Below are 26,964 nucleotides of genomic sequence, written 5' to 3'. Positions count from 1 at the left end.
CCTAGATTTAAAAGAACTTGTCTGCACGTCCTCATAAGGGAATCTTGCAAAAAATACCTATGCTTCAGAGCAGGCTCTATGCACTATCAGTTCTCTGCACTTCCCTTTGGCTTATCTACTGCGCCCAGGGTATTCAAGTGCCTAGCTCCAGCCATTGCATTTTGCAGGCAGAGAAGTATTCAGATTTACCCGTACCTGGACGATTGCCTGATTCAGGCAGAGAGACAGGACTTGCTATTACAGCACCTGGCATTTGTAAAGAGACTTCTAACTTCACTGGGGTACACCAACAAAAATAAATCTCACCTATTACCCTGCCAATAGATTGTAGTCCTGGGAGCAAGCTTGAACACAACTTCCCAGATGGCATTCCTTACTCCAGAGAAATTTGACAAACTACTTCAATCTACTGGCCACCAAAACTCAGCTATCTGCAAGAAAAATACTTCAAGCCCTGGGGTTCATGGCCTCTTGCATTCTGTTAATTCCATATGCAAGACTGCATATGAGGAAACTTCAATGATGCCTAAAGTGTCTATGGTGTCAACGTTCTCAGGACCTGAAAACTGATTCTTTTCATTTCTTGTCTAAAGACACAGTTCTTTGGTGGGCAGAGGCCTGCAACCACAACAGGGGACTGACTTTCACTCTACTCCCTGCCACCAAAACCCTAACAGACGCATCAGACTATGCATGGGGGGCTCTCATGGCAGGGCAGTACATTCAGGGAAATGGAACCCAAAGCAGATGCACTTGCATATCAATCAGAAAGAAATGTTGTACAGAATGCTCTGACAGCCTTCAAAGGCCTTATTCTTCCAGGACAACTACTGGTGAAGACAGAACACCACAGTTATGTGGTACATAAAAAAGCAGGGGGGAACCCATACCTACCCACTCTGCAGACTAGCCATGGCTCTGTGGAACACAGCCTTGAGTAACCGAGTGCACCTACAAGCTCAATTCCTGTCAGGCAAACTAAATTCCACTGGTAGACTTGAGCAGAAATCTCATGGACCCACACAAATGGAAACTGGATCCCAAAATATTCAAGCTTTTGAGGAACAGATGGGGGGGACACCAGGGGTGGGCCTGTTTTGCCTCCCCTCAGAACTATTAATTGAGCAAGTACTGCACCAGAACTCCCCACAGCCAGGCTTGGAAAGTGGATGCCCTGTCCTTTACCTGGGCGAGCCTCTGTCTGTGCCTTTCCTCCTCTGTCTCTTCTCTCGAAGGTTTTACTAAAGATCAAACAGGACAAGCCAAGGACAATCCTGATTTCTCCAGACTGACCACGCCAGCACTGGTACCCTCATTTGCACAGTCTGACAGTGCTACAACCATGGCACCTGCCTCAGACTCATTCCCTGCTATCTCAGCAGACAGGCCAGATTCTGCACCCTCAGCTGCAGACCCTGAACTCACCACCAGCAACTCTCAGTAAGCAGGTGCTGGATATCATTCTTGTGGCAAGGAGGCCTAGTACTAGAAAATCCTATTCAGAAAAGTGGAAGATTGTTTCTGGAGCCAGTCTCAGGGGATGGGCACAACTGTGCCCAGCTTACCTCATATACTAGATTACTTAACAGAATTGCTCCACAAGAGCCTATCCTTCTCTTCAATTAAGATTCATGCCTCTGCCATCTCAGCTTATTATAATACTGAACCCACCCCTCTTCTCCCATCCTCTGATAAAACAGTTCCTTAGAGGAGCTAAAAAATTTAAGACCACACACAGACACACAGACACACAGACACACAGACACACAGACACACAGACACACAGACACACAGACACACAGACACACAGACACACAGACACACAGACACACAGACACACACACAGAGGAGAGCTCCCACTCCAGCCTGGGACCGTAATTTTGTATTGGAAAAACTAGCACTTCCACCCTTTGAACCAGCTGCTACAGCAGAGTTAATTCCTCTCATGGAAAACGGCTTTACTCCTAGCCATCACTTCAGCAGGAAGAGTGTCTGAACTGCAGGCCCTTATGACAGTGAAAACCCTTCATTATCTTCCATGCGGACAGGGTTTCCCTCAGGACTAATCCGTCTTTTATGCCGAAGGTGGTGTCTAGTGTGGGTTTAAACCATTCCATTCATTTGCCTACTCTTTCCCCTAATCTTTAGAATAAAGGGGAAAGGATACTGCATTCCCTGGACGTGCACAGACAGCTTAGATTCTATTTGGACAGGACTAAGCCTCTCAGAAAATCTGACCAGCTGCTAATCAGCTTTGCTGCAGGGGCAGAGGGCAATGCCATTTCAAAGCAGACCATTTCTAAATGGATAGCGCACTGCATCCATTTCTGCTACAAGCACCATGGAAAACCTACCTCACAGGGGGCAAGAACACATTCCACTAGGGCTAAATCTACCTCTACTGAATTTCTCAGAGGAGTCCCTACCAGGGACATCTAGAAGCTGCAACCTGGAGCTCTGTACACACTTTCACCAAGCATTGCTACTTGCCTATCTTTTCCATATCCAGAGCTGGATTTGCCGCAGGAGTCTTACATGGCCTGATTGCCAGTCCCTAATGCTCCTTAACTACCTCCACCCTTCCTTTGCTTTGGGAATCAACCCAAATGTGATGACTGCAACAGTGAAACACGAAGAACATAGTACAGTTGTGTATACTTGCCATAAATGTAGATGTTATAGTATATTCACTGTTGCAGTCCTGGTTAACCTCCCTCCAGCCCCCTGACTTCTCTTTACTTCTACCTAGCTTTTTTGTTTTGCATATCTTATGTCGTGTATATTTGCTTTTTGCTGGGGGTGTTCTATGTCATGTAATTGCTTTCTATTTTGAGGGCACCTGACATCTGGGGCAAGAAAAACTGATGTAATGGCGTCTGCTACATGTTTATACCCCTGACATCATGGAAGGAGTGACAGCATCAGATGCAGAAATCCCAAGACAGTGGTATTCAAGCCAGCTGAGGGTTACCTGCAGGCATATAACCCAAATGTGATGACTGCAACAGTGAAAGCACTCTAACATCTACATTTATGGTAAGTGCACACAACTGTACTTCTTTTAATTGCATACTTTGCATTATATGCTGACATATTACACTGTATGTAAATGTTTGTGTTGTATTCTAAGTAATGTAACCATATGTAATTTGCAGTAATTTCGGTTTCTTCAGTAACCCCTCCAGTTTGCATTGTGTATGCACAAGCACCAAAATGACACACTAAACTATTTCGCCCAGTGGTCACTTCAGCAGTTTGACCATGTATGTAGAAGCACTTCCCTGATAAACACTGAATTATTTCCCCAAGCAACATCTTAATGAGTATGTCCAGGTACACACATGCACCAAAATGAAACATTTCCCCCAAACAACCCTTCAGTAACATTTCCTAGTATGTACAACCACCAAAATGAAGCTTTCAGCCAAGCGACCCCTTCAATGAAATGTATGTGCAAGCACCAGAGTGGAAGATTTAGCCAAAACAAACCCTTCAGTAACATTTCCTGGTATCTGAAACTCGAATACAAGTCATTATTTACTGAGATGTTCATAGTGTTACCCTGCTGCAGTCATCACACTTGGGTTATCCTGTCGTCAGGCGGTCCCGCAGTCTGCCTGAATTCCAAAGTCTTGGTCTGGCATCTGTTGCTCTCGCTTCTTCCCTGACGTCAGTGCGCCAGGGGTATATGAGGCATCCTAAGCCATTTTCTTCAGTCTTTCTTGCCGCGCGGTGCCCAAAGCAGAAGCAGTTCGCAAGTGCCGGTCGGCCGACACCTGAGATTTTCGAATCTAATTTCAGTCCGAAGTCTTCAAAGCTAAGTACCCTATTAGGGAACCTTTTCTTGCCTCAGTCCGATGTCAGAAAAAGTTAACAATTGCATTTCTTGTGGGAAGCAAATACCTCATAAGGACTTTCATTCTTATTGTATACCTTGCCTAGGCCCAGACCACAACGTCACTGGTTGTCGGTTTTGTGCTAGGTTCAATAAGCGAACTATAAAGCGATGCTTTGATTTCGCACGACAGTACGGTAGGAAATTTAATTACACTATGCCGTCGGAGCAACCTACTACCGGCGTGCATAAAAAACGCAAAGATAAAGACAGGCAGCCTAGATCCAAGCCAGACTCAGAGGCCTCGGCTGGGCTGGTCACCGGTTCTCCGGTTTTCAGTCAGGCGCCTACGCAGCCCCTGGCAACCACAGAATTGGAACCCCAGACCGCTTTGGATTCTCAAGCAGAGTTCTAGGCCGACGCAGCCATTTTCTTTAGGCCTTACCGACAACATTGCAGAAGGAGAAGCCGGTGCTGTGGAAACACCTTCGGTTACAGAAGGTGTCTTCAGACCTACTACTCTCACCATAAAATCTTATGCTAATCTTAAGACACCACTAAAACCAAAAAAGATTGCACATCAGTCTCCAGTTCAAGGCCCCATGCCTAAGAAACAGATGCTTAAAATGGCTGAAGATTTGATTTCTTTAATCAGGGGTTCCCAACCCCCCAGACAAAAGGCCTAGACAAGAGGAGGATTATGCCTCCTCTGATCATGCGTCTATTTCCTCAGGCTCCTCTGAGGAACAGGATTACTCCTTTCCCCCTTATGAAGATTCTGATGCTGAAGATTCCATTCCCTCAGCTTCTCCCCCTCAGGACTATTCCTTTGGGGAAACCTTGCATACCATAAGGGAATATTTCCACTGGGAAGGTCAGGACTACTCCGACTCAAAGAAAAGGCTCCGAGAGTTTCTTTTACTCCCCCAGCACAGACCACTTGCTATCCCTCCAGTTTTAGACGTTGTGGATGATGTTTACTTAGAATCTAGTCTAAATCCAGATTCTCTGCCTCCTGCTCCAGCCAAACCAGACAGATATAGAGTGCCTGACTCTCACAAATTCCTTAAAAGCCCTGTTGCTGACCCAGAGACAATCTCCCAGGGTCCCAAAGGGGCTAAGGCTTCTATGGCTAAAAATCCTGTACCCTCTGAAAGGGACTCCAAAGCACTAGATAGGTGAGGGAAGAAGGTTTACACCTCAGTTACTCTAGCTATGAGAGCACTAAATTGTCAATTTCAGATGCTGAAATACCAGCAGTTCCTAATGTCTCAAAATAAACAAAAGATGAGCAAGCACCCTCAGCAGTCTGAACAGGTGGGCAAACATACTTTACAATGTGGATTTAATTCCTTGGAAGCTTCCTGTAGAGCAGCTGTTACAGGGTCTGTTATACATAGGCATGCTTGGTTAAAGGAACAAACTCTGCCTGATCATGTTAAAGCAAAGTTACTAGATGCACCCTTACAGCAGGATGTCTTGTGTGGGGTTAAAGCAGAAGAGGTTTTAAAGAAAATGGAGGATAAGGCAAAATCTATGCAGATGGTCAAAGATTTCTTACAGGTACAACTCCCACGCTTCAGCAGAAATTGGCGAACAAAAAATTGGTCCTTTCCAGCTTCTGACAGACCATAGAGGGGTAATTACAGACGCCCAAGGGGCAGAGGTCAAGCACAAATCCCTTACAAACTTCGCCAATGGGGCACTGCAACACAGAAGGGAGGAGAAGACAAGTCCCAAACTACAAGACAAACACAATGACTTAAACCTCAAACTGCCAAGCAAAGCTCTCTTGGCAGCTCCCTTGGTAGGAAAATTAGCACTTTTTGCAGACAACTGGCGCATCATCGCAAAGGACAAATGGGTCCTAGACATTATCTCACAAGGATACAGATTCCATTTCCACACCTTGCCAAGGATAAAAGGAAGGCCAAACTGCCACAAAATCAATGGGCAGAGGCACAAAAACAAATTACAGCTTTCATGGACAATGAGAGCCATTCAGCTGGTACCTACACAGGAGCAAGGCCAAGGATTTTACTCAAGGCTCTTTCTAGTCCCCAGAAAGGACAATGCTTGGAGACCCATTCTGGACCTTTCAATTCTAAACACCTTCTTGCAAGTACCCAAATTCAAGATGCTAACACTACAGCAGCTTCTTCCCATGTTGGGCAAGAAAGCTTGGCTAGTAACGTTGGACCTCAAGGAGGTATACCTGCATGTCCCTATCAGACAAAATTGCAGAAGATATCTCCGTTTCATTGCAGGTTCAACCCATTACTAATTCTCTGCACTGCCCTTTGGCTTATCTACTGCACCCAGGGTCTTCACAAAATGCCTGGCACCAGTAATTGCATACTGCAGGCAAAGAGGAATTCAAATATACCCATACCTGGACGACTGCCTCATCCAAGCAGAAAGCAAGGACATTCTCTTACAACATCTGGCTTTTGTAAAACACCTTCTAAGTTGCCTAGGGTACACAGTAAATGAAAAGAAATCAAAACTAGTGCCCTCACAAAATATGACATTCCTGGGTGCCAGCTTAAATACAACGGCCCAGATGGCTTATCTGACGCCAGACAAACTACAACTAACTCAATACTTCAAAATAATGGCAACAAAGACCCAACTCCCTGCAAGAAAAATTCTGCAGGCTTTGGGCTTCATGGCATCTTGCATACTACTAATACCATTTGCAAAACTGCATATGAGGAAATTACAATGGTACCTGAAAAGCGTATGGACTCAACACAGCCACAGCTTGGAAACTGATACCTCTCATTCCCTGCCTTCAACAAGAGTTTCTGTGGTGGTCACAGTCATGTCACCTCAACAAGGGTCAGCCTTTCACCTTACCCCCAGCCGGGCAAACTATGACAACAGATGCATCGGACTATGCCTGGGGGGGCACACATGGCAGGACGGTGCGTTCAAGGAATATGGACTGCAAATCAAAGAAATCTGCACATCAATCAAAAAGAAATGCTAGCTGTACAGAATGCTCTGACAGCCTTCAAGGACCTCTTACATCCAGTACAGCTTATAATAACGACAGACAACACCACAGTAATGTGGTACATAAACAAGCAAGGGGGTACACACTCCTACCCTTTATGCAGGCAAGCAATGACCTTGTGGAACACAGCACTGGCTTACCAAGTTCAATTACAAACTCTATTCCTGCCAGGAAAAAAGAACACATTGGTAGACGACCTAAGCAGGAACATCATGGATCCCCACGAGTGGAAACTGGATCCACAAGTATTTGCAATGATAACTCAAAAATGGGGGCGCCCAGACATAGACCTGTTTGCCAACCCCCAAAACTATCAGCTATCAAAATTTTGCACAAGGACATTTCACCATCAAGCTTGGAAAGTGGAAGCACTCTCATTCAGTTGGAAAATGCTGACAGTATATGCCTTTCCTCCATTGCCCCTTCTCACAAAGGTGCTGCTGAAAGGATGGAGAGACCCCGAATGATGCTCATTGCCCCAGACTGGCCACGCCAGCACTGGTACCCACTACTAAGGAACATGTCCCAAGGCCCACCATGGATTTTACCACAAATTCCTCATCTGCTCACACAGCGAGACAGTCAGATTTTACACAGCCAGCTCAAAACCTTAAATTTGGCTGCGTGGCAAATCACCTAAGCAACCAGCCAGCTCCTCTTTCACAAACTGTTATGGATGTCATTCTGGAGGCCAGGAGGCCCAGCACCATGGAAATGATTTTGCGCCTGAAGCTAAGCTAAAGGCCAAAATACCCTTGAGCCGGACATACCTCAGATTCTACAATATTTAACTGAGTTGTTACACAAAGGACTTCTTTTTCATCTATTAAAATCCATGCCTCGGCTATTTCAGCTCACTACAACACGGATCCTCCCTTATTTTCACATCCACTTCTAAGGCAGTACCTGAGGGGCCAAAAACATTAGGCCTCCCAGCAGAGCACCAACTTGGGACCTCAACTTTGTTCTGGAAAAACTTAGCTGCCAGCTTTCTCAGCTGATTTAAAGTTTATATCATGGAAGACTGCCCTGCTGCTAGCAATTACTTCAGCCAGAAGAGTCTCAGAGCTACAGGCACTAATGGCAGTAGAGCCTTTCCTCATTTTTCATCAAGACAGAGTTTCTCTACGAACTAACCCCTCCTTCATGCCAAAGGTGGTATCCAGTGTGGCTCTAAATCAAACCATCCATTTACCCACCTTCTTCCCAAATCCACAGAACAAAGGAGAAAGACTCCTGCACTCCTTGGACATTCACAGGCAGCTACGTTACTACTTGGATAAAACTAAGGTTTTCAGAAAATCTGACCAGCTTTTTGTATCCTATGCTACAGCATCACAAGGAAACGCTATCTCGAAACAGACCATTTCCAAATGGATAGGACATTGCATACGTTTTTGCTACACCCATCATGGAAAAGCAGTTCCTGCTAGCATAAGGCCCCACTCCACCAGGGCAGCAGCTACATCTACAGCCTTCCTCAGGGGGTGCCAACCAAGGATATTCTGGAAGCTGCAAATTGGAGTTCACTACACACCTTCACCAAACACTATCACTTACCCCTTTACTCTAAGACTAGAGCTGGCTTCGCCACTGCAGTTTTACAGGGCCTTCTAGCCTCCTCTAACCCTGTTTGACTCAACCTCCCATCCTTAGCTTTGGGATTCAACCCAAGTGTGATGACTGCAGCAGGGTAACACGATGAACATAGTACAGTTTTGTACCTACCATAAATGTAGATGTTTGAGTGTATACCCTGCTGCAGTCCAGGTTACCCTCCCTCCATCACCTCTGACCTAACTGAAACCTTTCAATACCTTAAAATCTGATGCAACCTTTGTGGCATATTTGCTTATAGCTGGAGGGATGTTTTGTTTGTGCTAAACATTTATTATTGGTACTATCTACTGACCACCTTTTGGGGGGGCACCTGACATCTGGGGCAAGAAAAACTGAAGAAAATGGCGTTGGATGCCTCTTGTATACCCCTGGGCACACTGACGTCAGGGAAGAAGCGACAGCAACTGACGCCGGACCAAGACTTTGGAATTAAGGCCGACTGCGGTGACCGCCTGACAGGATAACCCAAGTGTGATGACTGCAGCAGGGTATACACTCGAACATCTACATTTATGGTAGGTACAAAACTGTACTTTCAGCCCCAGTGATTTGCCAGAAAACCACAAACTTTGAGGAACAGACCAAAAATACAAGGCAAAAATCTGGACAGTTGAGAGGTATGCATATAGATAATTTACAGTTAAATTTCACCACCAGGGACAACAAAAACAGAGATTAGATTGAAGGGCAGTGATGAAGAGCTGCTGTTTTGCAAGTACCACATTGAAATACCAAGATAACCCTCTCAAAATAACATTCTCTTTCTAGCAGCAACCATGAGTTAACTGCATATATTTTCTTTTCATGCTTTTTATTGACTGTTCCTGACTGTGTTAACAGAATTTGATACTTATTTGGATAATGTACTAGCCTAAAGATATTTTAAAGCTTAATGTTCAACTGTTTCTTACATGCATTAAGTTTGAAAGATGCGATCTAAACAAGTAAAGGCCTGGGACACAGCCCTGTGGGGGACAAGCCTGTCTGTAATCAATGATTTCGCCTGTCCAGTTGCTGTATACTTGCCATGTCCCATTTGTAAGCCATGCAGCTATCCATCTTATCAAGAGTACATCAATACCTAGTTGTACTAATTTATTGATCTGTGTTTTGTGTATGACCCCGTCAAATGCTAAAGTTAAATTTGTAGAAATTACATCACAGCACAATTTTTCATTTATAGCTGCTATTATATTGTTGTACAACATCATGTTACAGGTGGTAATAGATGCATTTTCAACATATGCATGCTGATATACGGTTTCAAGTCCCAACCGATCCAGTTCTGACCAACTTATCCAACATTACCTTCTCTGTTTAATAATCACAGGTCTCATAGCTATCCTTAAGGCCGTGCAGCAGTTAGCATTGTCGCCTCATAGCAAGAGGTTCTCCCATTCGATTCTCGGCTGGAGCACCTTCTGTGTGGAGTTTGCATGTTCTCCCCGTGGTCGAGTGATGTATAAAGACACGCAGGTAGGTGCGTGCGTGAATGGGTGTGCCTTCTTTGAAGGTTGGACGTCAGGCTGGCAACTCAGCACCTTTAAAATCCACTGCCAATCATTAGCCGACCGGCGTTCCACTGTGGCGATCCCTAACCGAGAAAAGCCGAAAGACATTACTCATAGCTGTCTTTAATCCCTATCGCAACACCTCCACCTGATTTTGTTAGAATGTCTGTTACAGTAAAAACATTTATACCCTGACGGAACTGGTTTGCAGTCATTGTTCTTTAACCTTGTTTCACAAACAATCCCAATTTTGTGGGAATGTAGCAAATTTTCCAATAAAAAATCTTTACTATTAATGCTCCTAGCGTTAACCATTAGAGATGCATCAAATGTTGCTATTTGTGAACTATTACATTTTTCGACCTGACAAAAGTCCTGCCTAGTGTTTGTCAAATATTGCAGAATATCTGCTGCAAAAATTCTCTTCCTGATCTTGACAAATGCACACCATTCTGTCTGAACATGTGTGCCCAAAAACAAGGCTTGGATGCTCTACATATTTCCATTTTTTTAAAATAGGACATTTTTTCCATGTAGGTATTTATCCAAAAAATCTTTTCATTCACAGTGACCTGACTATCCTTTCTATAGGCGAGTTGTGAAAAATACGTCCTAACACCAGTACAAGCTATATTATCTAGAGGGCTGTCGGTTCCCTACTAACAGAGAACCCTTGTGGGTGACATTTGTACCAACGTGAGTAAAAACAGATCCATACTTCCTTACATTCATGCTGTTCCAAAAAAATATACGTGTATTTTTTTTACATTAATGTGGTCCAAGGCTTGTTTCACATCTTCTGTTTTTGCTCCTGGCAAGCATAACACTTCGATGTTCATTATATTTTCTGCTGATATAAGTATCAGTTCCTCTAACAATTGAATCTCCAGTTACAAGAATTTCCTTTGAATGCCAGCTGTGAAGAATCTTCAGCTTCTAATACAGTAATATCTGCTCTGTTCTGTAAGTGGTACTGCACTTTAATACCACCACATATGGCTTCTTAACTAAACATTGACCAAATAAGTTCAACATCACTGCAAGGTGTCTTGTTAAGCTCTTACAACTGAGAAGCAAAATGAAAATTTTCCATCGTATCCATCAGTCTTAATGCACAACAAAAGACCTCTAGGATGCCTAGTCTGAGTTAAAAGAACAGGATTATAGCCTGCAAGAAACATGCAGAAATACAAAAACATGTTTGACTTTGTTAGCTGCAAGCATAATAATCAGCCTGTTGCTGTACATGCAAGTTTTAGTTGCATTGTAAATCAGTGCATCATTTAAAAACCTACCATGAGAGATTTGCAGCAGTGTAACATGCAGTAAAACTGCAAGAGTTGCATACACAAGGGAGTTTTATTTTGGGATGCGTTGTGTGCACATACTCTTTGCATGTACATTTACCATCATTACTCAACAGAACTACTGCTATAGAACGTACTTAAAAATATTTGCAATGCAAACACACCCTACTCAGTAAGTATAGCTGCCAACAGTAATTTCAATTTGAACTTGCAGAGTTTATGGAAGAAAGGGGTAAAAAGTTTTTCAAAACAGGGGAGACAATTATGAAGCACTTAGTCTCAAGTGTTTACATTTATAACTGTTAAAAGTGAGGCACTCCCCTTCATACTCAACTAGCCTAAAAAAAAAAGAAAAGAAAAACCTGTCAAATGCCAGTATACTGGAACTGCATTGCATTCACAATTTTCACACTTTGCACCTAGCACCTACTGTGAGAGCAGCCTGTTGCTGCATGTTTCATCTTTTTTGGAAACTGATTGTAAAATACTTTGCGGCCTGCAAAACTACTGTGCCACATCATTTAGAAGAATGTAAATGGAAAAACTGTCTCCTGTTAAACTGTAGCAAGCCGTTTGCTACTAATACAATAAGTCAAATCCGAGTTCAACGCAGTGAACACTTTATTGTGGATAGGAAGATCTCAGTTGCATCTGTAGGGTAATTGCTTTTAGGGTTCCTCGCTGCTGGTTGTTGAGTTATCGCTGGACTTCGCAAACTGTGCACAGAAAATGTTCTGTTGCAATAGATAGACTGCTCCAGTAGCAGTATAGCAAATCCGAGAAAAAGAAAGAGAATTGGTACTGGAGGACTCTATTGTCACAGAACAAAGAAAGTTGGGTCTGGGGGGGTGGAGTTGTTTGGGAAGTGGCGGATTGGATTGCAGGAATCAGATTGGCTGCCACTTTATGGAAAACATACAGAATCGGCTTGCAGATGTACAGTGCATGGCAAGCCGATTTTCTCAAATGTTAAATACAAACATGATGTTACTCCACAGTGAAAACAAAGTTGAGAAGATACCTAACAAAGTTCAGGTACTTCAACTTAATTTCTAATAGTGCATCTAAAAAGACTGAATTTACTGGCACTTGTGGAAGACACTGATGAAACAGCTTACATTTTCAAGCGCCTCACAGAGTGCTCCGATGTAAGCACCAAGACACCTTGAATGTACTCTGGGGGGGGGGTTGTTTAATGTGTTAACAGGGGGTATAACTTACTCTGATATTGTACAAGTGATGGACTTCCTCAAACCCTTCCTCTAGACAGCCAGCAGGCCTAGTTCAAGACCAAGGGCAATTTTGAAGGCATTATGTCAAGTCTTAACTTTTTATGGATGTCCTAATCAGACTGCATTAGAAAGATTCACTAACATATTGCAAGAGAGCTAACACTGTGTGGCGCAGATAACAGTAATCTCTGCCATTCGATTGGAATATATTTGGTGGTCAGAGCAGCACCCTCACAATCCAGGAATGCTTTGTCCCTCTCCAGGTCCTGCACACCTCCTTCACCTGCTGTGCTTTTAACTTCTCTGTAGTTGCAGCAAACTTCAGATAAGAAAACTGGTGTGTGGGTGAGGGGGTTATAACTGCTAGAATGATTTCTTGAAAACGGTATCTTTACTACCTGGAAAAATGTGCACGTTTGTGAACCACTGTGTTTACATGAATTTATCTGGCTGCACCATTTTATCTGCTAGCTCTCAGCTATGCAGGCTGACAGCAGTTGCTTGGTTCAAATCCATGTGCAGTATTTTTTGCAACAGTGCTCGTGTTGCTGGTCTGCTTTGACTGCCCCACACAACTGAACTTCATGTAAAAATTACTAGGTTCTCAAATGTTTACTCAGTTAATACATGGACTGACGTACAGTGCTGGCATCTGTTTACTAATGTGACTGTGAAGTATTGTATAGCATTTTGACAGAACTGCAAATGATTGCCCTGAATATTTTGTCAAATGTTTACAGTCAATAGGTTTTAACTGCACAGAAATGAGTTTGCATTAAGTCATCTTTGTCATAAAATGTACTACAAAATATGCACTAAGTACTGATTGTAACATTTAAACTGCAAAAGCCCAATACCAGCTTTGTAAATGTAGTGAGACACCTACAAGATATGTGCTACAGAAGTTACGTTTTTAGTGTTTTGATAGTGTTGGGCTGTTAGCTCTGGAGTAATACCTGGCAGATCTTTCTACCACCTTTGTGGGAAGGATTGAGGCATCCCAATTTCTCAGCTGCTCACAGTGAGAATATACATTTGTAAGAGGATGGTTGTGCAGTGACAAGCCCATGAATGCTGCTATCCATGATGATTTGCCGTCCAGTACCCATTGCACATGGTGCTCTCCAGTTTCTGCTAGAAAGTAGTAGTGGACTGCAAAAAAAAAATTCTGGCAATAGGCAGACTGGGCCATTGGCTGCTCAAGCATAACCCCCACCCTACCTCTGCAGTCCACCAGCTTCCCAGATTGCCAGTTCAGGTTGTCAGCCTCTCACACGCTGTTCTGTCCCTTATCCAATAGACCGTCTTACGGTAAAGATGTTTTCGTGTGCCAAGGAGCACTGAGATGCTTCTGAGCACTCTCTGGCATCCAGTAATACCTGTACCATACTCATTTTCCTCTGCTGTATTGTATGTGCAATTTATCTGTATCTAGTGTCTACATAGTACTTGTTTCTGACCTGGAGTGTGTTTTTGTTTTAAAGACGTGAACGATCAAGAGAAAGGGACCATAGCAGATCAAGAGAGAAGAGCAGGCGTCATAAATCACGTAGTAGAGATCGACATGATGACTACTACAGAGAGAGGAGCAGAGAAAGAGATAGACATCGTGATCGGGACAGAGATCGTGATAGAGAGAGAGATAGGGAGAGAGAGTATCGGCATCGTTGAAGGTGAGTTCATAGGACTGAATTTTGATCATATTGGTAAATTAAAAAAAAAAAAAAGTTTTCCAGTTGTACACTGTAGGCTTGTCAATCATATTGATTTTTGTTCCATGTGGCTTAAGGTATACTTTAGTTTTGCCAAGGACTGCAGAAAGTTTACTGGTTTGGGTATCAAGTAGATTTTTGTTGGTCTGAGTAACCATGCAATTAGCAGTACAGGGTACTTTACAGAAAATGTGTATGTACAGGTTGTGTAATCCATGACAGGACTAGACTCATTTGTAGACATTTTTCAACATATACATTGTACTAAATATCATGCAGTCTGTAGTAGCTTTTGTAGTAAAGGTGTTGCTTTGCCAGGTCTAAGTTAGCCTTTAATATATTATATGCCTGTGTGGTCTTAGCAGTTTGTGCCTTGTTGAAAATTCAGTATCACATTTGTTTATAGAATATTATTTGGTCTGTTCTGACCCAGGAATACCGTACTGAATTAGTTGGTGCACAATATAAAAATGCCCTTATTTTTCTGCTTTCATGTGGATTTATTGAGTAATCTGGTGCTACTTTAAAGCTGTTTTATTATTTTCTAAGCAGCATGTCTTAAATCATGTTATTGTGGAAGTGTTTTGTAAACCATTTCAGGAGGGCACTTTCCAGGGCAGAGGTACACTTTATCATCTTATTCTGTGCAGCTTGAAAAGCAGCATGATAGCGGGTAACTTATCACAGGTTCATAGGTGTGTACTAGGCTAATGGCGCTGGAGTCTTTACAAGCCTAGCCCATAGAAGTGCCCTGGCATCGTGCCGCCTGCCATTAGTTCCCAACACCTCAATGAAGTAGAGCCACTGGAGTGATCCCCGGGGTGAATTTTATATTACCCATCCACTCAAGATTTCTCTTTGAGGGGCAGTGAGGTGCTCTGCTTGACATGTTTGGGAAGTGTATTCCAGAGCATGGGCAGTCTGAGTGAGGAAACTGTCCCTCCAGCATGTTCTGTGGATTGTGGTAATGAGGTTGAGGTCTCTGGAGTGTGTGGTGTGGAGGAATTGGGATTTCTTTAGATGTAACATTTCTAACAGTGCTGGGTCAGACATGGCTTTGTAAGTTGAGCAGAGTGTGCCTCTAAGTAGACGATATGAGACCGAGAATAGCTGGAGTATTTTGAGTCTGTCTGTGTAGGACAGGTTTAATGCCTGTGGTCCTCTTCGTGAGGTACTTTTCTGGCCTTTCCAGCTGTTGCAGGTGTCTAGTGAGGTGCATGCTAAGTGGAGCATTAATACTCTATGGTCTGAGGGAGGAGTAGAGAGACTATGACCTCTCTTCCTGGACGCAAAACCCTTGGTAATGAGATGTCACACAAAAGGACTTTCTAACCATAGGTAGGTACTAGGCTATTAGCCCTAGGGTCTGTATAAGCCTAGCCAAAAAGTTACCCTGGTGTTCGCTACCCAAGAAAATATTTTCCTTTGCCCTTGTCAAGCAGAGCCACAGAAGTGATCCCTGGGGTGAATTTCCTATTTCCCATCCAATCATCAAGATTTTTCTTGAGTATTAATGAGGAGCTTTGTTTGACATAGTCTGTTCCAGAGTATGGGAAGTCTCTGGGACAGGAATCTATCCCTCCAGCACATTCTGTTTATTGTGGGGACAATGTTTAGGTCCCTAGAATGTGTAGCTCGGAGGGATTGGGATTTCTTTAAGTGGCGCATGTCCAGCAGCTATTTGTTTGACATAGCTTTGTATGTTAGGCAGAGATCACCTCTGAGCAGGCAATATGCGACAGAGTAAAGCTGGAGTTTGAGACTGTCTGTGTAGGGCATCTGTTTGAGGCCAGTAATTCTCTTTGAGGTATTTCTGTGGCCTTTCCAGTTGTAGATGTCTTGTGAGGTACATACCAAAAGGGGCGTTGTACTCTATAATGGGTGATGAGTATAGAGGGGGGAACAATTACCTTTTTTTTTTTTTTCTGGATGAGAAACCTTTTGTGATGTGTGCCACGTAGAAGGATTTCCTGACCACTGTGGCAATGTGATTATCAAAGGAGAGACTACTGTCCACCTGTGTCCCAAGGTCTCTTACCACACTTTCAGCGTTAAGTAGACTACCACTTATGTGGTAGTACATGGTTAGAGTTTTTACTAAAGGGGATGACGGTACACTTTTTGGCATTGAGCTTCAGGCCATGGCTTTGACACCAGGCATCTGTCTCAGTGAAGCCCTTTTGTAGTATGTCCACACCGTTAGGAGTTTCGATGATGGCTCTGCAAACTTTGTTAGCCAAAGACCTTCTGTGTTAGCCTGTACTTTAGAGAAGTAGATACCAAACAGGAGAGGACCCAGGACTGAACCCTGTGGTATTCCACTTGTGACTTGTCTGAAGTCTGATTTGGCGTCTGCTACTTTCACAGTGTGGGTTCTGTCCGTGAGCCAGTTGGCAACCCATCTTGTGACATAGGGTTTTATACCAAGTTTAGTGATCTTATCTATAATCCCAGAGGGGGGATGGTGTCGAAAGCCTTGGCGAGATCTAGATAAGCTGTGTGATCCACCTTACCCTCATCTGTGGCTTTGGTGACTGCTTCAAAAAAGTCAATCAGGTTTAGGAGACATGATCTGCCTTTTACAAACCCGAACTTGGTAGGGTCCAGAGTTTGGAGATTACCAATGTCTTTGAATTCCATGATACGTTCCATGCCCTTGCAGATTAGGCTCGTCAGGCTAATGGGGCAGTAGTTCCCGGGGTACGTCGTGGCTCCCCCTTTGTGGAATGGGATAACCGTTGCGATGCGCCATTCAGTGGGCACAAAGCCTGAGATGAGGCTATGATTGAACATGGTACTTAGGTAGGGTGCCAGTTAATTCTGTAGTTCGTGTAGAGCGCAGCCTGGGATATTGTCAGGTCCCATGGATGCTGTATTCTTGGCTTTGGAGAGTGTTTTTTACCTGTGCAGCCGTGATTACAGGAGCTTTGCATTCTTCTGGTATAAAGATGGGCCCTCTAGGGGTGAGAGGGGGTAAAGTTAGCACTGAACCTATCTGCCAGGATGTTGGCAATATCAGTTGGTTCTGTATATTTAGTGCCATTGTGCTGTAACTCGGAGCAGATCTGAGAGTTGCCATTGAGATTCTTGACATAGTTATTGAATGCTTTGTGGTTGTCTTTAGAGTCGGTGGCAATTTTGTTTTCGTAACTAGCTTTGGAGGATTTTGCGGGATCTCAGCTTCTTACTGAGGTTGACCAGGGAGTTCCTCCAGTCATGGGATTTTACTCTCTTGCAACAGTTTTTTTCTTCTGTTGTAGAGTTTGTTTATGGCAGAGGACCACCAGATTGGCTTCCATTTTTTGGAGGATAGCATCTCTGTTCTATTAGGGATAGCATGATCCATGCACTCGTGTAAGTGCTTATAAAGTGCATTTGTGTGGGATTCAGCAATCCTACCTCTATTGTCAGTCTGCATGGGTGTCATGAAGTTTGCCACTTCCGTCTTAAGTGTGAAGTTGGCTTTGGAGAAGTTTTTTACGGTGGTTTCCCTAATTGGGGGTGGGGGCAGGATGTGGATGTCTAGGGTGATTAGCTTGTGGTCGGATTTGACCAACGAGGAATTGATCTCTGGTGTGGAACACCGGTTGCCCATGTTGGTGATGACCAGGTCTAGGATATTGCTGCCTCTGGTGGGGGTGTGAATAAGTTGATCCAAGGTGTTGGAATTTATGAATTCCACAAAACATTGAGCAAAAGAGTTGGTACATGAGTAGTTTTCCCAGTTAATGGTGGGGTAGTTGAAATCGCCCATTATTAGGGTGTGTGATTGTACCCTAATACTTTCCAGTGTATCAAGAAATGGAGTGGGAAACCTGGGGCTTGGTGGGGGGTCTGTAGCAAGCTACAGTTGGATTGCGGTCTTGCCCAGAGTTAGTTGCACTTGGATAATCTCGGATGCATTATGCTGTGCAACTAGCCTGGAGGTGTGGATATCCTTAATGAATATGGACATGCCTCCACCTTTAGTGCTTTGTTCCGGGTTAGATGGCCGAAAGGTGTGGTATGAATTATAGCCTGGTAACGCAGGGGTGTTCTCTGGAGGTTTGAACCAGGTCTCTGTCACTGTACAGATGTTAATGTTCTCCATTTTGAGTGCCTTGAGTGAGTGCATTTTGAGGTTTAGACTTCTAGCATTGAGTAGCATTACCCTCAGATTTTGCTTGTTTGTACCTGTTACAGTGGTGAATGTCATTTGAACCTTGCCTAAAAAAGGCACTATAGGGGTGGCAAGAGTCTTAGCCAGTATCTGGAATCCCAAGGGCGACAAGTGCAGACCATCTCTGGCAAAGCATCATGGTCTGTCGATCGTGTCGTCCCAGGCAGACAAATACTGGATCCCCTTAGAATGACACCAGACGCTTAGCCAATTGTTGACACCAGACGCTTAGCCAATTGTTGAAGTCAGTCATTTTGTTCTTGTACTGTGGTATAATTCTGGGTGATGGCAGAATGCTACTCAGGGCAGGATCATACCTGCCTGGGCTACAAGATAGGAGAGCTCCATGTCTCTTCATGTAGTCCAGGGAGGTACATCTCAGGTCGTTCACACCAACATAGACAATGACAGTGTCATATTTGTACTTGGGGAATGACCTGAGTGCGTGCGTTGTGGCGGATCCTGGCACCTGTCAGGCAGCTGATAGTAACTTTCTCCTTGTTTAGCCTGGTGAGTGGAACATCAGTGTGCCTGACTATAGAGTCACCTATGTCTAGAGTGTTGGGTACATTGTTATGCCTTATGGGCTGTAGTTGAGTGGCATACTGAGTTTGTGGGTTGTCATTTAGGTTGTGTTTGGGGGGTGGAGTTTGCTTGCATTTCTGCTTTGGAGGTCCCTGATCCTTGGACAGGTTTTTGAGAGCCCCCGTGAATGTAGGTGTGTGTGTTGTGTTTCTGTGTGTGTGTGTTGGTGGTGTAGGTTTTGAGGGACTATGTGATGATGTGGTGTGGTGCAGTTGTTTACCTTCTCCTCTGGACTGTCTAGTCCAGTCTTGGGTGAAGAGAGCTTTGCTTCTTGTTTGGCTATATAAGTGCATCTCTCACAAGTTGTAGTGTTGGGTGGTAGTGGCAATGTGGTGGTTGAAGCAGTTGCTGTCAACCTGCGTCCCCAGATCTTATAACGCCTTCAGTGCTCAGTGGGCTCCCATCGATGTGGTAACTAGTGGGAACTGAGTTTTTACCAAAGGGGATGACTAAATTTTTTGGCATTAAGCTTAAGGCCATGGTTTTGACACCAGTCATTGGTCTCAGTGAGGCCTTTATGTAGGATGTCTGCATCACTTGGAGAGTTAATGGCTCCCAGCTTGCAGTAGTCTGCAAACTTGGTTAGCCAGAGTCCCTCTGTGTTGGCCTGGACTTTTGAGAAGTAGATGCCAAACAGGAGAGTACCCAGGACTGTTCCCCGTGGGACGCCTCTCATGACTGGTCAGCAGTTTGACTTGGAGTCCGATCACACTGTTCTAACTGTGAGCCAATTTGCAACCCACTTTGTGGTATAGGGGTTAATGCCTAGTTTGGAGAGTTTTAGTAATGCCTGAGTGAAGAATGGTGTCAAAGGCCTTGGCCAGATCAAGGTAGGCTGTATGCACTGCCTTACCTTCTTCCACAGCCCGGTTGACTGACTCAAAATAAGTCAACCAGGTTGAGCAGGCATGATCTCCCTTTCACAAAGCTAAATTGTGTGGGGTCTAGAGTTTGGAGATTTCTTATGTCTTAGTCAGGTCCATGATGATGCGCTGCATAGCTTTACATATCAGACTCGTGTCAGGTTATCATTTGATGATGCCTCTTTTTGACAGTTAACAGACATGTTGCAACAGCAAGTGATGCAAAAAATCAGAGATGATTTGTAACTTCAGTCACAGGAGGACTGTCTGGCTTAGTACGCAGAGCTTTGCACCCTTCTTCCCCTGGCTGAGAAGATGCCTTCCCAGTTGGACTTTTCACTGTTAAGAAATGTTGCTTGCAGGTTCAGCTTTCAGAGCAGTAACACTTCTCAGGCTTTAGAGGACTCCTTCCTACTGCTAAATAAGTGCATTTTATAAGGGAGATGTATTGACTTGTGCTCTCTATAGATCCCCCTGCCACAGTTTACTGCTGTATGTGCCCGTAGTATTGTCAGTTGGACTGCTTGCTTCCAGAAAAGTATATACCCTGGGAATTTTTGTTTTGTACTGCTGTATTACTCGTCTGTCTGTGAAATTGACATAATTCCCATTGTCTTGACTGCCTCCACCCAAGTCATGAAGACCCGTGTGCAGTGTTTTTAACCGTGAGGCCGTCCAGAACATCTACGTCTCATGATGTTTGCAGCTCCTAAAGGGTTATGTGACACCCCCACACACACACACACACACACACACACACACACACACTGCTTCTGCTCACGTCTCCTGAAACATACAAGTGAAAATGGAGAAACTAGAGACAGAAGACATTCTGACAGAAAACATTGTTCTGCCTAAATCTGGTGACTTCAGACATGGTGAGATGCCTTCACAACCTTTATCTTCAGAGTCTCTGCTAAGGTGTTTGGTGCCAACAGCTGCTTAGACTGCCATGGCTGTACCCTTTTGGTGGTCTGCTTGCACAAAATAAAGCTATAATAGTACCTCAGTAGTAGATTGGGCCAGTACTTTCTCACAATCTGTAGAAATCTGGATTCAGCTTCTGCCCTGCGTAAGGAACTATTTTAATGGGTAAAACAGCTGTAACTGAACTTGGAATTGCCTTTTGAGCACCCCAGTCTACAGTGACCCTAACCTGAGACTCCTTTAGTCTAGCTTTGGGTGGGGGACTCGCATGGAACCATTTGAATTTCAGGGCATTTGGGACCAGGGTACAAGAAAGAAGCACGATATTTGAAGATGACTGTAATCCTGTCAGTATAACAGGAGGGCAGTAAAACAATGCTCTGGTACTCGAGCAAGCAAATGAAAATAGTCTTGTGCAGACTTGCAGCTCCAGTATGAGAGATCACCTAGGCTGCAGATAACTCTCTGCACCCTTGCTGAAAAACATTGGAAGTGAGGTTGAGCAAATCAGATTGACAAATATATGTCAGAGATGGCTCTTTGGATCTGATCAGAATATGTTTGTGCCAGAAGTAGACTATATTAATGCTTCACTGTTGCATTAATCACTTGGGATTCTGTGGTAGAAGCCCTTGGCTGGCCTGAATACCAGTGATTTGTTCCACTTGTTGCCTAGTGGACTCCTTCTCTCTGTCAGGTTATCATTGCTATAAGGGTTGCAGCTGTCACTGTTTTCTGTTTGTTCTTGCTGCATGAGTAAGATAGATTTTTTTTGGTCTGAAGCCAAGTAGGGTGTCTAAGGTAGGCATTTCAAATTTGACTGCCCTCCCAGTCCTTAAACCAACATAATTATGGCTGAGGAAAGGGATTACAGTGCTTTTCTAGCGACACTGCCTGTCTTTGTCTTGGAGGTTGTGGCCCTTGTTTGCTTTTGTTAGCCCTTATACAGCACCTGTGGTTTAAATTTAAGACCCCCTTGCCTAAAGCTTAGGTATTCCTTTTGTAGTCTTTTTCATACTTCATATTATTGTAACAGGTCAGTGGGTAAGACTTATTTCCTTTGTGTGGGGGAACAAATCCTTCACTGGGTTTTCTGGATTTTGTGTTCCACGCTCAGGTAGAATGTGCCCAACTGTGTCCCCACTGTGCTCACTTTAATTTAAAGGGCATTAAGCACAAGGCAGAGTCACTTGAAAAATGTTTACAGAGCAGCAGGGGCCCACTTGAATTTGACATCCGCCAGTCATGCTGACTTGTATTGTCCTCACAAAAAGCACCGTCTGAAGACTGGGTGCTGTACAACAGTCTGTTAGTGTCCATCCAGACGCTTGCTGGCAGAGGAGAAGTTCACAGTTCCTTGAAATGTGCGACTGAGGCCTTTAGTAAGACCCTTCCGGAGTTGACCCCCCTTGACATCCACATGTCTAAGGGCTTTTTTTTCAGTGGTGCTTGAGTTACTTTGCAGATTCCAACTTCTATATCAGACCTACAGCAGATGAGGGTGGAATCCCTAGTGCCAGAGAAGAATCCTCAGCAAATTAGGCAGATGTTCTTAGTGTTTCACTGTTGCAGTCATCACACTTTATCTGCCTGCAGGTAGCCCTCAGGCGGCCCGAATACCAGTCTAGGGATTTCTGCGTCGGATGCTGTTACTTCCATTAAGTCAGGTTATCAGGGGTATAAAACAGGCAGCGGACGCCATTACCCCAGTCTTTTTTGCCGAGGAGGAGCCTGAAGCAGTTCGCAAGTGCTGGTCGGCCACTACCTGAAATTTTCGTTTCAGAGTTTGTAATCCTGAAGTCTTATAAAGCTTAAGTACCCCGTTGGGGATCCTTTTTTCTTGCTAACCAAAGTCAGAAAAAGTTAACAATTACTTTGCGTGTGGAAAGCAAATACCTCAGATATTCATTCTTACTGTGTCACCTGTTTAGGCCCAGACCATGACCCTTGCTGTCTGTTTTGTGCCTTGTTTAACACCCATACTATTCATCAGGCTATCTTTGTCGTTAAATTCTTTCGCTCTCATTCTCCGTATTCCGAAATGGCTTCGATAAGCCATCCAGCTACCGGTCTTCCGAAAAATAAAGATAGACAGACTGCATAGGTCCAAAACTGCCAACTGTGCTTCCGTTAAGCTAGTCTCCAGTCTGCCGGTACTCAATGAGGTGCTTTTGCAGCCCCTGATTGCCCGCTTCTACAGATTCGCAGGCCTCTGCTGAGACCCATTCGTAGTCCGGTATGACGCGAGATGATGCTTTGACTATGGAACCTGCAGATGTCTATCTTGGATGGGTCCGGAGCCACTGTGCAGGCACTGGCTTCTGAGGGTGTATTCTGATCTACCGATGTTCGAATTAAACAGATGACTTCGTTTTTAGCTAAAACTACCTAGTTTCTGCGGCCCAAAGTATGCAATACACCTAGAAAACCGACCAAAGTGCATGCTCAACCTCCCATGCCACAAAAACAAATGCTTAGAATGGCTGAAGACCTTATTACCCTAATTAGGGGAAGCCAGCCTTCCCCTGGTAAGAGACAAAAATCAAGTTTCATTCTGATTCAACAGACCACGAGTCCGATGACTGATCCTTTTGATTATCAGGGCATGCCTTTATCAAACTATGAAGATTCAGATGCAGAAGAAACCATTCCCTCTGCCTCCCCTCCAGAGGATTTTTCTTTTGGTGAATCCTTGCATACTTTAAGAGAGCATTTCGGATGGGAATGTCAAGACTACTCTGTCCAAAAAGAAACTCAGAATTTTTAGAGTTGCCTCAGCACAGGCCTCTAGCTATATCCCCTGTCCTGGATGTTATAGATGATGATTTTATGGAATCCAGTCTTATTCCAGGTACTTTACCGCTGGCCCTAAGAAACCTGACAGGTACTACAGAGTACCAGATTCCCACAAATTTCTCACAAGAATCCTACAGCGGATCCAGCGACCATTTCCCCATGGACCTAAAGGTATTAAGGCTACTACAGCCAAAAATCCTACCCCTTCAGACAGGGATTCCAGAGTTTTAGACAGATGTGGTAAGAAGTATATACCTTTGCAACTCTTGCCATTAGGGCATTGAATTGCCAGTTTCACATGTTGAAGTACCAGCAGCATGTTATGGAACTAATTAGACAAAAAAATGGTGTTAGTCCAGATTGTGCAGAAAATAGATTTACAAGTGCTAATGCATTCTGCAAACCAAGTTGGTAAGCATACTTTGCAGTGTGGCTTTGATGCCCTAGAAGCATCTTTTATGGCTGCAGTCACTGGGTCTGTACTGAAAAGGCTTGCTTTGTTGAAGGAACAAACCTTGCCCGATCATGTCAAATCCAAATTACTAAAAGCTGCTTTAAATAAGGACTGGCACCAAAGCAGAAAAGATGAAGCTACATCTGTGCAAACTGTTAAAGAATTCTTACAAGTGCAACCACTTAGCTTCAGTAGGCATTGTCTTCTAAAAACTGGTCCTTTCCAGCCCTTTCCAGGCTTTCTCAGACCAAACCAGGAGAAACAGACCACCCAGACTACAGTCTCGGGGTATGCAAAAATCTAAACAATGGAGTGCCCCCACCTCCAAAACTGGGAGTGGTAAGTCACCCCCTTATGGAAAAAGTTCACAATGACTTTTCAACTATCCTGCCCAGCCTTGCATTACTTGTGCTAATAGGAGGAAAACTTGCCCCTCATGCAAAAAACTGGATGCCAATTACTCAGGACAGATGGCTTCTAAACATTGTATCCCAGGGGTACAGATTCTACTTCTATACACTGCCAACTCCAAGTGGATCTCCAGACCTTCCCCCAAACCAGTGGGCAGAGGCTCAAAAGCAAGTACTTTCACTGCTCAATATCAGAGCTATTCAACCTGTTCCAGTAGAACAAAAGGGGTCAGGGTTTCTACTCCAGACTTTTCCTGGTGCCCAGAAAAGAGGGCTCTTGGCACCCAGTCCTGGATCTATCAACTCTCAACACCTTTCTGGTCGTCTCTAAATTCAAGATGCGTACCCTGCAACAGCTTCTTCCTGTACTAGCCAAGGATGCCTGGTTAGAAGCTTTTGCGGCCCCTGATACCCGCTACTTCCGATTCGCAGTCCTATACTGAGACCCACTTGAAGTCCAGTATGCCGTAAGATGCTTCTTCGACTGTGGAACCTGCAGATGTCTACCTTGGATGGGTCCGGAGCTGCTGTGCAGGCACCAGCTTCTGAGGGTGTATTCAGGCGTACAGATTTGCACATTAAACCGACGCCATCTTCTTCTTCAAGGCCTAAAACTCCATCCATGCCTAGAAAACCGCCCAGACCGCATGGTCAGGCCTCTGTGCCTAACAAAACAAATAATGGCTGAAGACCTTATTACTTTAATCAGGGGAAGCCAGCCTTCCCCCTCTGAGACCTAGGACTGAATTTAGTTATGATTCTTCTGATCAGGATTCTGAAATTTCTGATGTGTAGTCCAATCTCGCCTACATTCTTACCCGTGGGTTTGGAGCTGAACCTCTGCTCCGACTCGGCCATACTCTAGCTCGAAGTCTTTCAATTGGCTGGGCTAAGAAGGTACCCCATGCTGCACTGTTCCCTTTTCCCAGATCTTGTTTGCCGCTCGTATAGCTCAGACGTGGTCTCGCTCTTGGCTGTGGCCAAGTACAACTTTTGTCTGAGATATTCTTGCTTCAAAAAAAAAAAAAAAAAACAACTATTTTCATAGCTGTGTGTTGTGTGTGTACTAGTTTTATAATCTGGTGTACTTTTTTTCTCATACTATTGTATTTTGTGGTGTCCTGCTAACTGTTTCCCCTACGGGCTCGGCCCGTTTCAGTTACAGGACCTAGTCCGCCCTTTTTGTGTTGCTTGTTAGTAGGTACCTATCCCTCGGGCTCGGGCCGTTGAAGTTAGAGGACCTAGTTCTTTCCCTGTGTTCCTGTTGAGACCGTTTAAGTTAGAGGTCTTTTGTGATTGTTTGTTTTTTTCTTAGTTCCCGTGCTTGTGGCTTCTATTTTAACTGTTGATCTTTATTAATGGTTGGTGTTTTTTTTCCTTCTCTATGTCTAAGGATACGAAAGAGCATAAGCCCTCAGGCTTTAAGAAATGTACTAAATGTTGGGTACAAGATGTCAATCACTAATGGGCACTCTTTTTTTTTATTTTATTTTTATTTAACATTTGTTGACCGGGAAAGTCTGACTAGGTTCCACAGATCCTGTTTTCAGCAGAGGCCCGGGGAGAAATGCTCCAGAAGCATGTCTTTAGAATATGGGAGGAAACCGGAGTACCCGGAGGAAACCCTTGACGCAGGAGAACATGCAAACTCCACACAGAAGGCACCCCAGCCGAGAATCGAACCGGAGAACCTCTTGCTGTGAGGCGACAGCATTAACCGCTGCACCACTGCGCTGCACTCTGTTTATTGTCTGGGGGCTATTCACCTCCAGGAATCTTGTACATTTTGCCATGCATTTAGCCCGTGTATTCTTCAGGGGAGGAAGAACAAACTAATTTTGAAAGGACTTTTGAAACCCTCCGAGGAGGATTTGGGAAGGGCTCCTAGCTTCAAGTCCTCTCCCTCTAAGAATAAAACTTCAAAGGCTAAAAAGTGTTCTCCGGCTCCATCTGTATCCTCGGAGCCTCCGGAGAAAGTAGTAAAATCTACTGTGGCATCCTCGGCTGCACTGTCTTCAGAGCCGCAGGAAGTTAGTGTATTGACGGAATCTGCTTCGGCTCCAAGTCCCTCGGAGCCGTTTGCGGATGTGCTAGTTCGGAGCCGGTCTCCAAATTTTAAGCCGTTCTCTCCTCCTCGCAGGTCTCCTTCGGAGCGGAGGTATAGTTCTCCTTCCTTATCTTCTAGATCCTCCAGGACTCTCTCATATGTGGATGTAGATAGTGGTAAAGAGACTGCTCCAATCACCGGTACTGACAAAATTGTTTTCGGCTCCAGCCCAGTCTGCTCCAGAGCCTGTCACCCAGCCAGCGTCGATACTTCCTCCTCCAATCGAATCTCAGCTTTCAGAGCTGGAGTGGTCGGCGCCATCTGATGTCCCTAGGTCGGCTCCGATGGGCCATCCTGACTTATTGCTTCCGGCTTCAGCTCCGACCCCATCTGCTCCGTCCGCAGGGTCCAAGACTCATGGTTCCTCGGTTGGACCCGAGGGGGAGGCCTCGGAACACTTTTTGGCTGCTAGCCTCCCTCTCGGTGC

The 26,964-nt window shown here is 44.4% G+C and overlaps 1 protein-coding gene across 10 annotated transcripts in view; it reads left to right on the top strand.

Moving 5' to 3' along the window:
* The window catches only part of CPSF6 (cleavage and polyadenylation specific factor 6), a 1,684,023-nt gene that overhangs the window by 985,350 nt on the left and 671,709 nt on the right, over nt 1-26,964 (top strand). For all 10 annotated transcript variants that reach the window (XM_044088012.1, XM_044088011.1, XM_044088009.1 and 7 more), the window contains one exon: nt 14,009-14,197. In XM_044088012.1, the coding sequence (XP_043943947.1) occupies nt 14,009-14,195 (187 nt within the window). In that variant the 3' untranslated portion in view covers nt 14,196-14,197. The remainder of the gene's footprint in view (nt 1-14,008; nt 14,198-26,964) is intronic.

This window comes from Protopterus annectens, chromosome 11.part0 (genome assembly GCF_019279795.1).
Source record: "Protopterus annectens isolate FY-2018-M chromosome 11.part0, PAN1.0, whole genome shotgun sequence".
Taxonomy (NCBI): domain Eukaryota; kingdom Metazoa; phylum Chordata; order Ceratodontiformes; family Protopteridae; genus Protopterus; species Protopterus annectens.
Note: the sequence above shows the minus strand (reverse complement) of the source record. Positions and strands in the feature narration are given on the sequence as shown.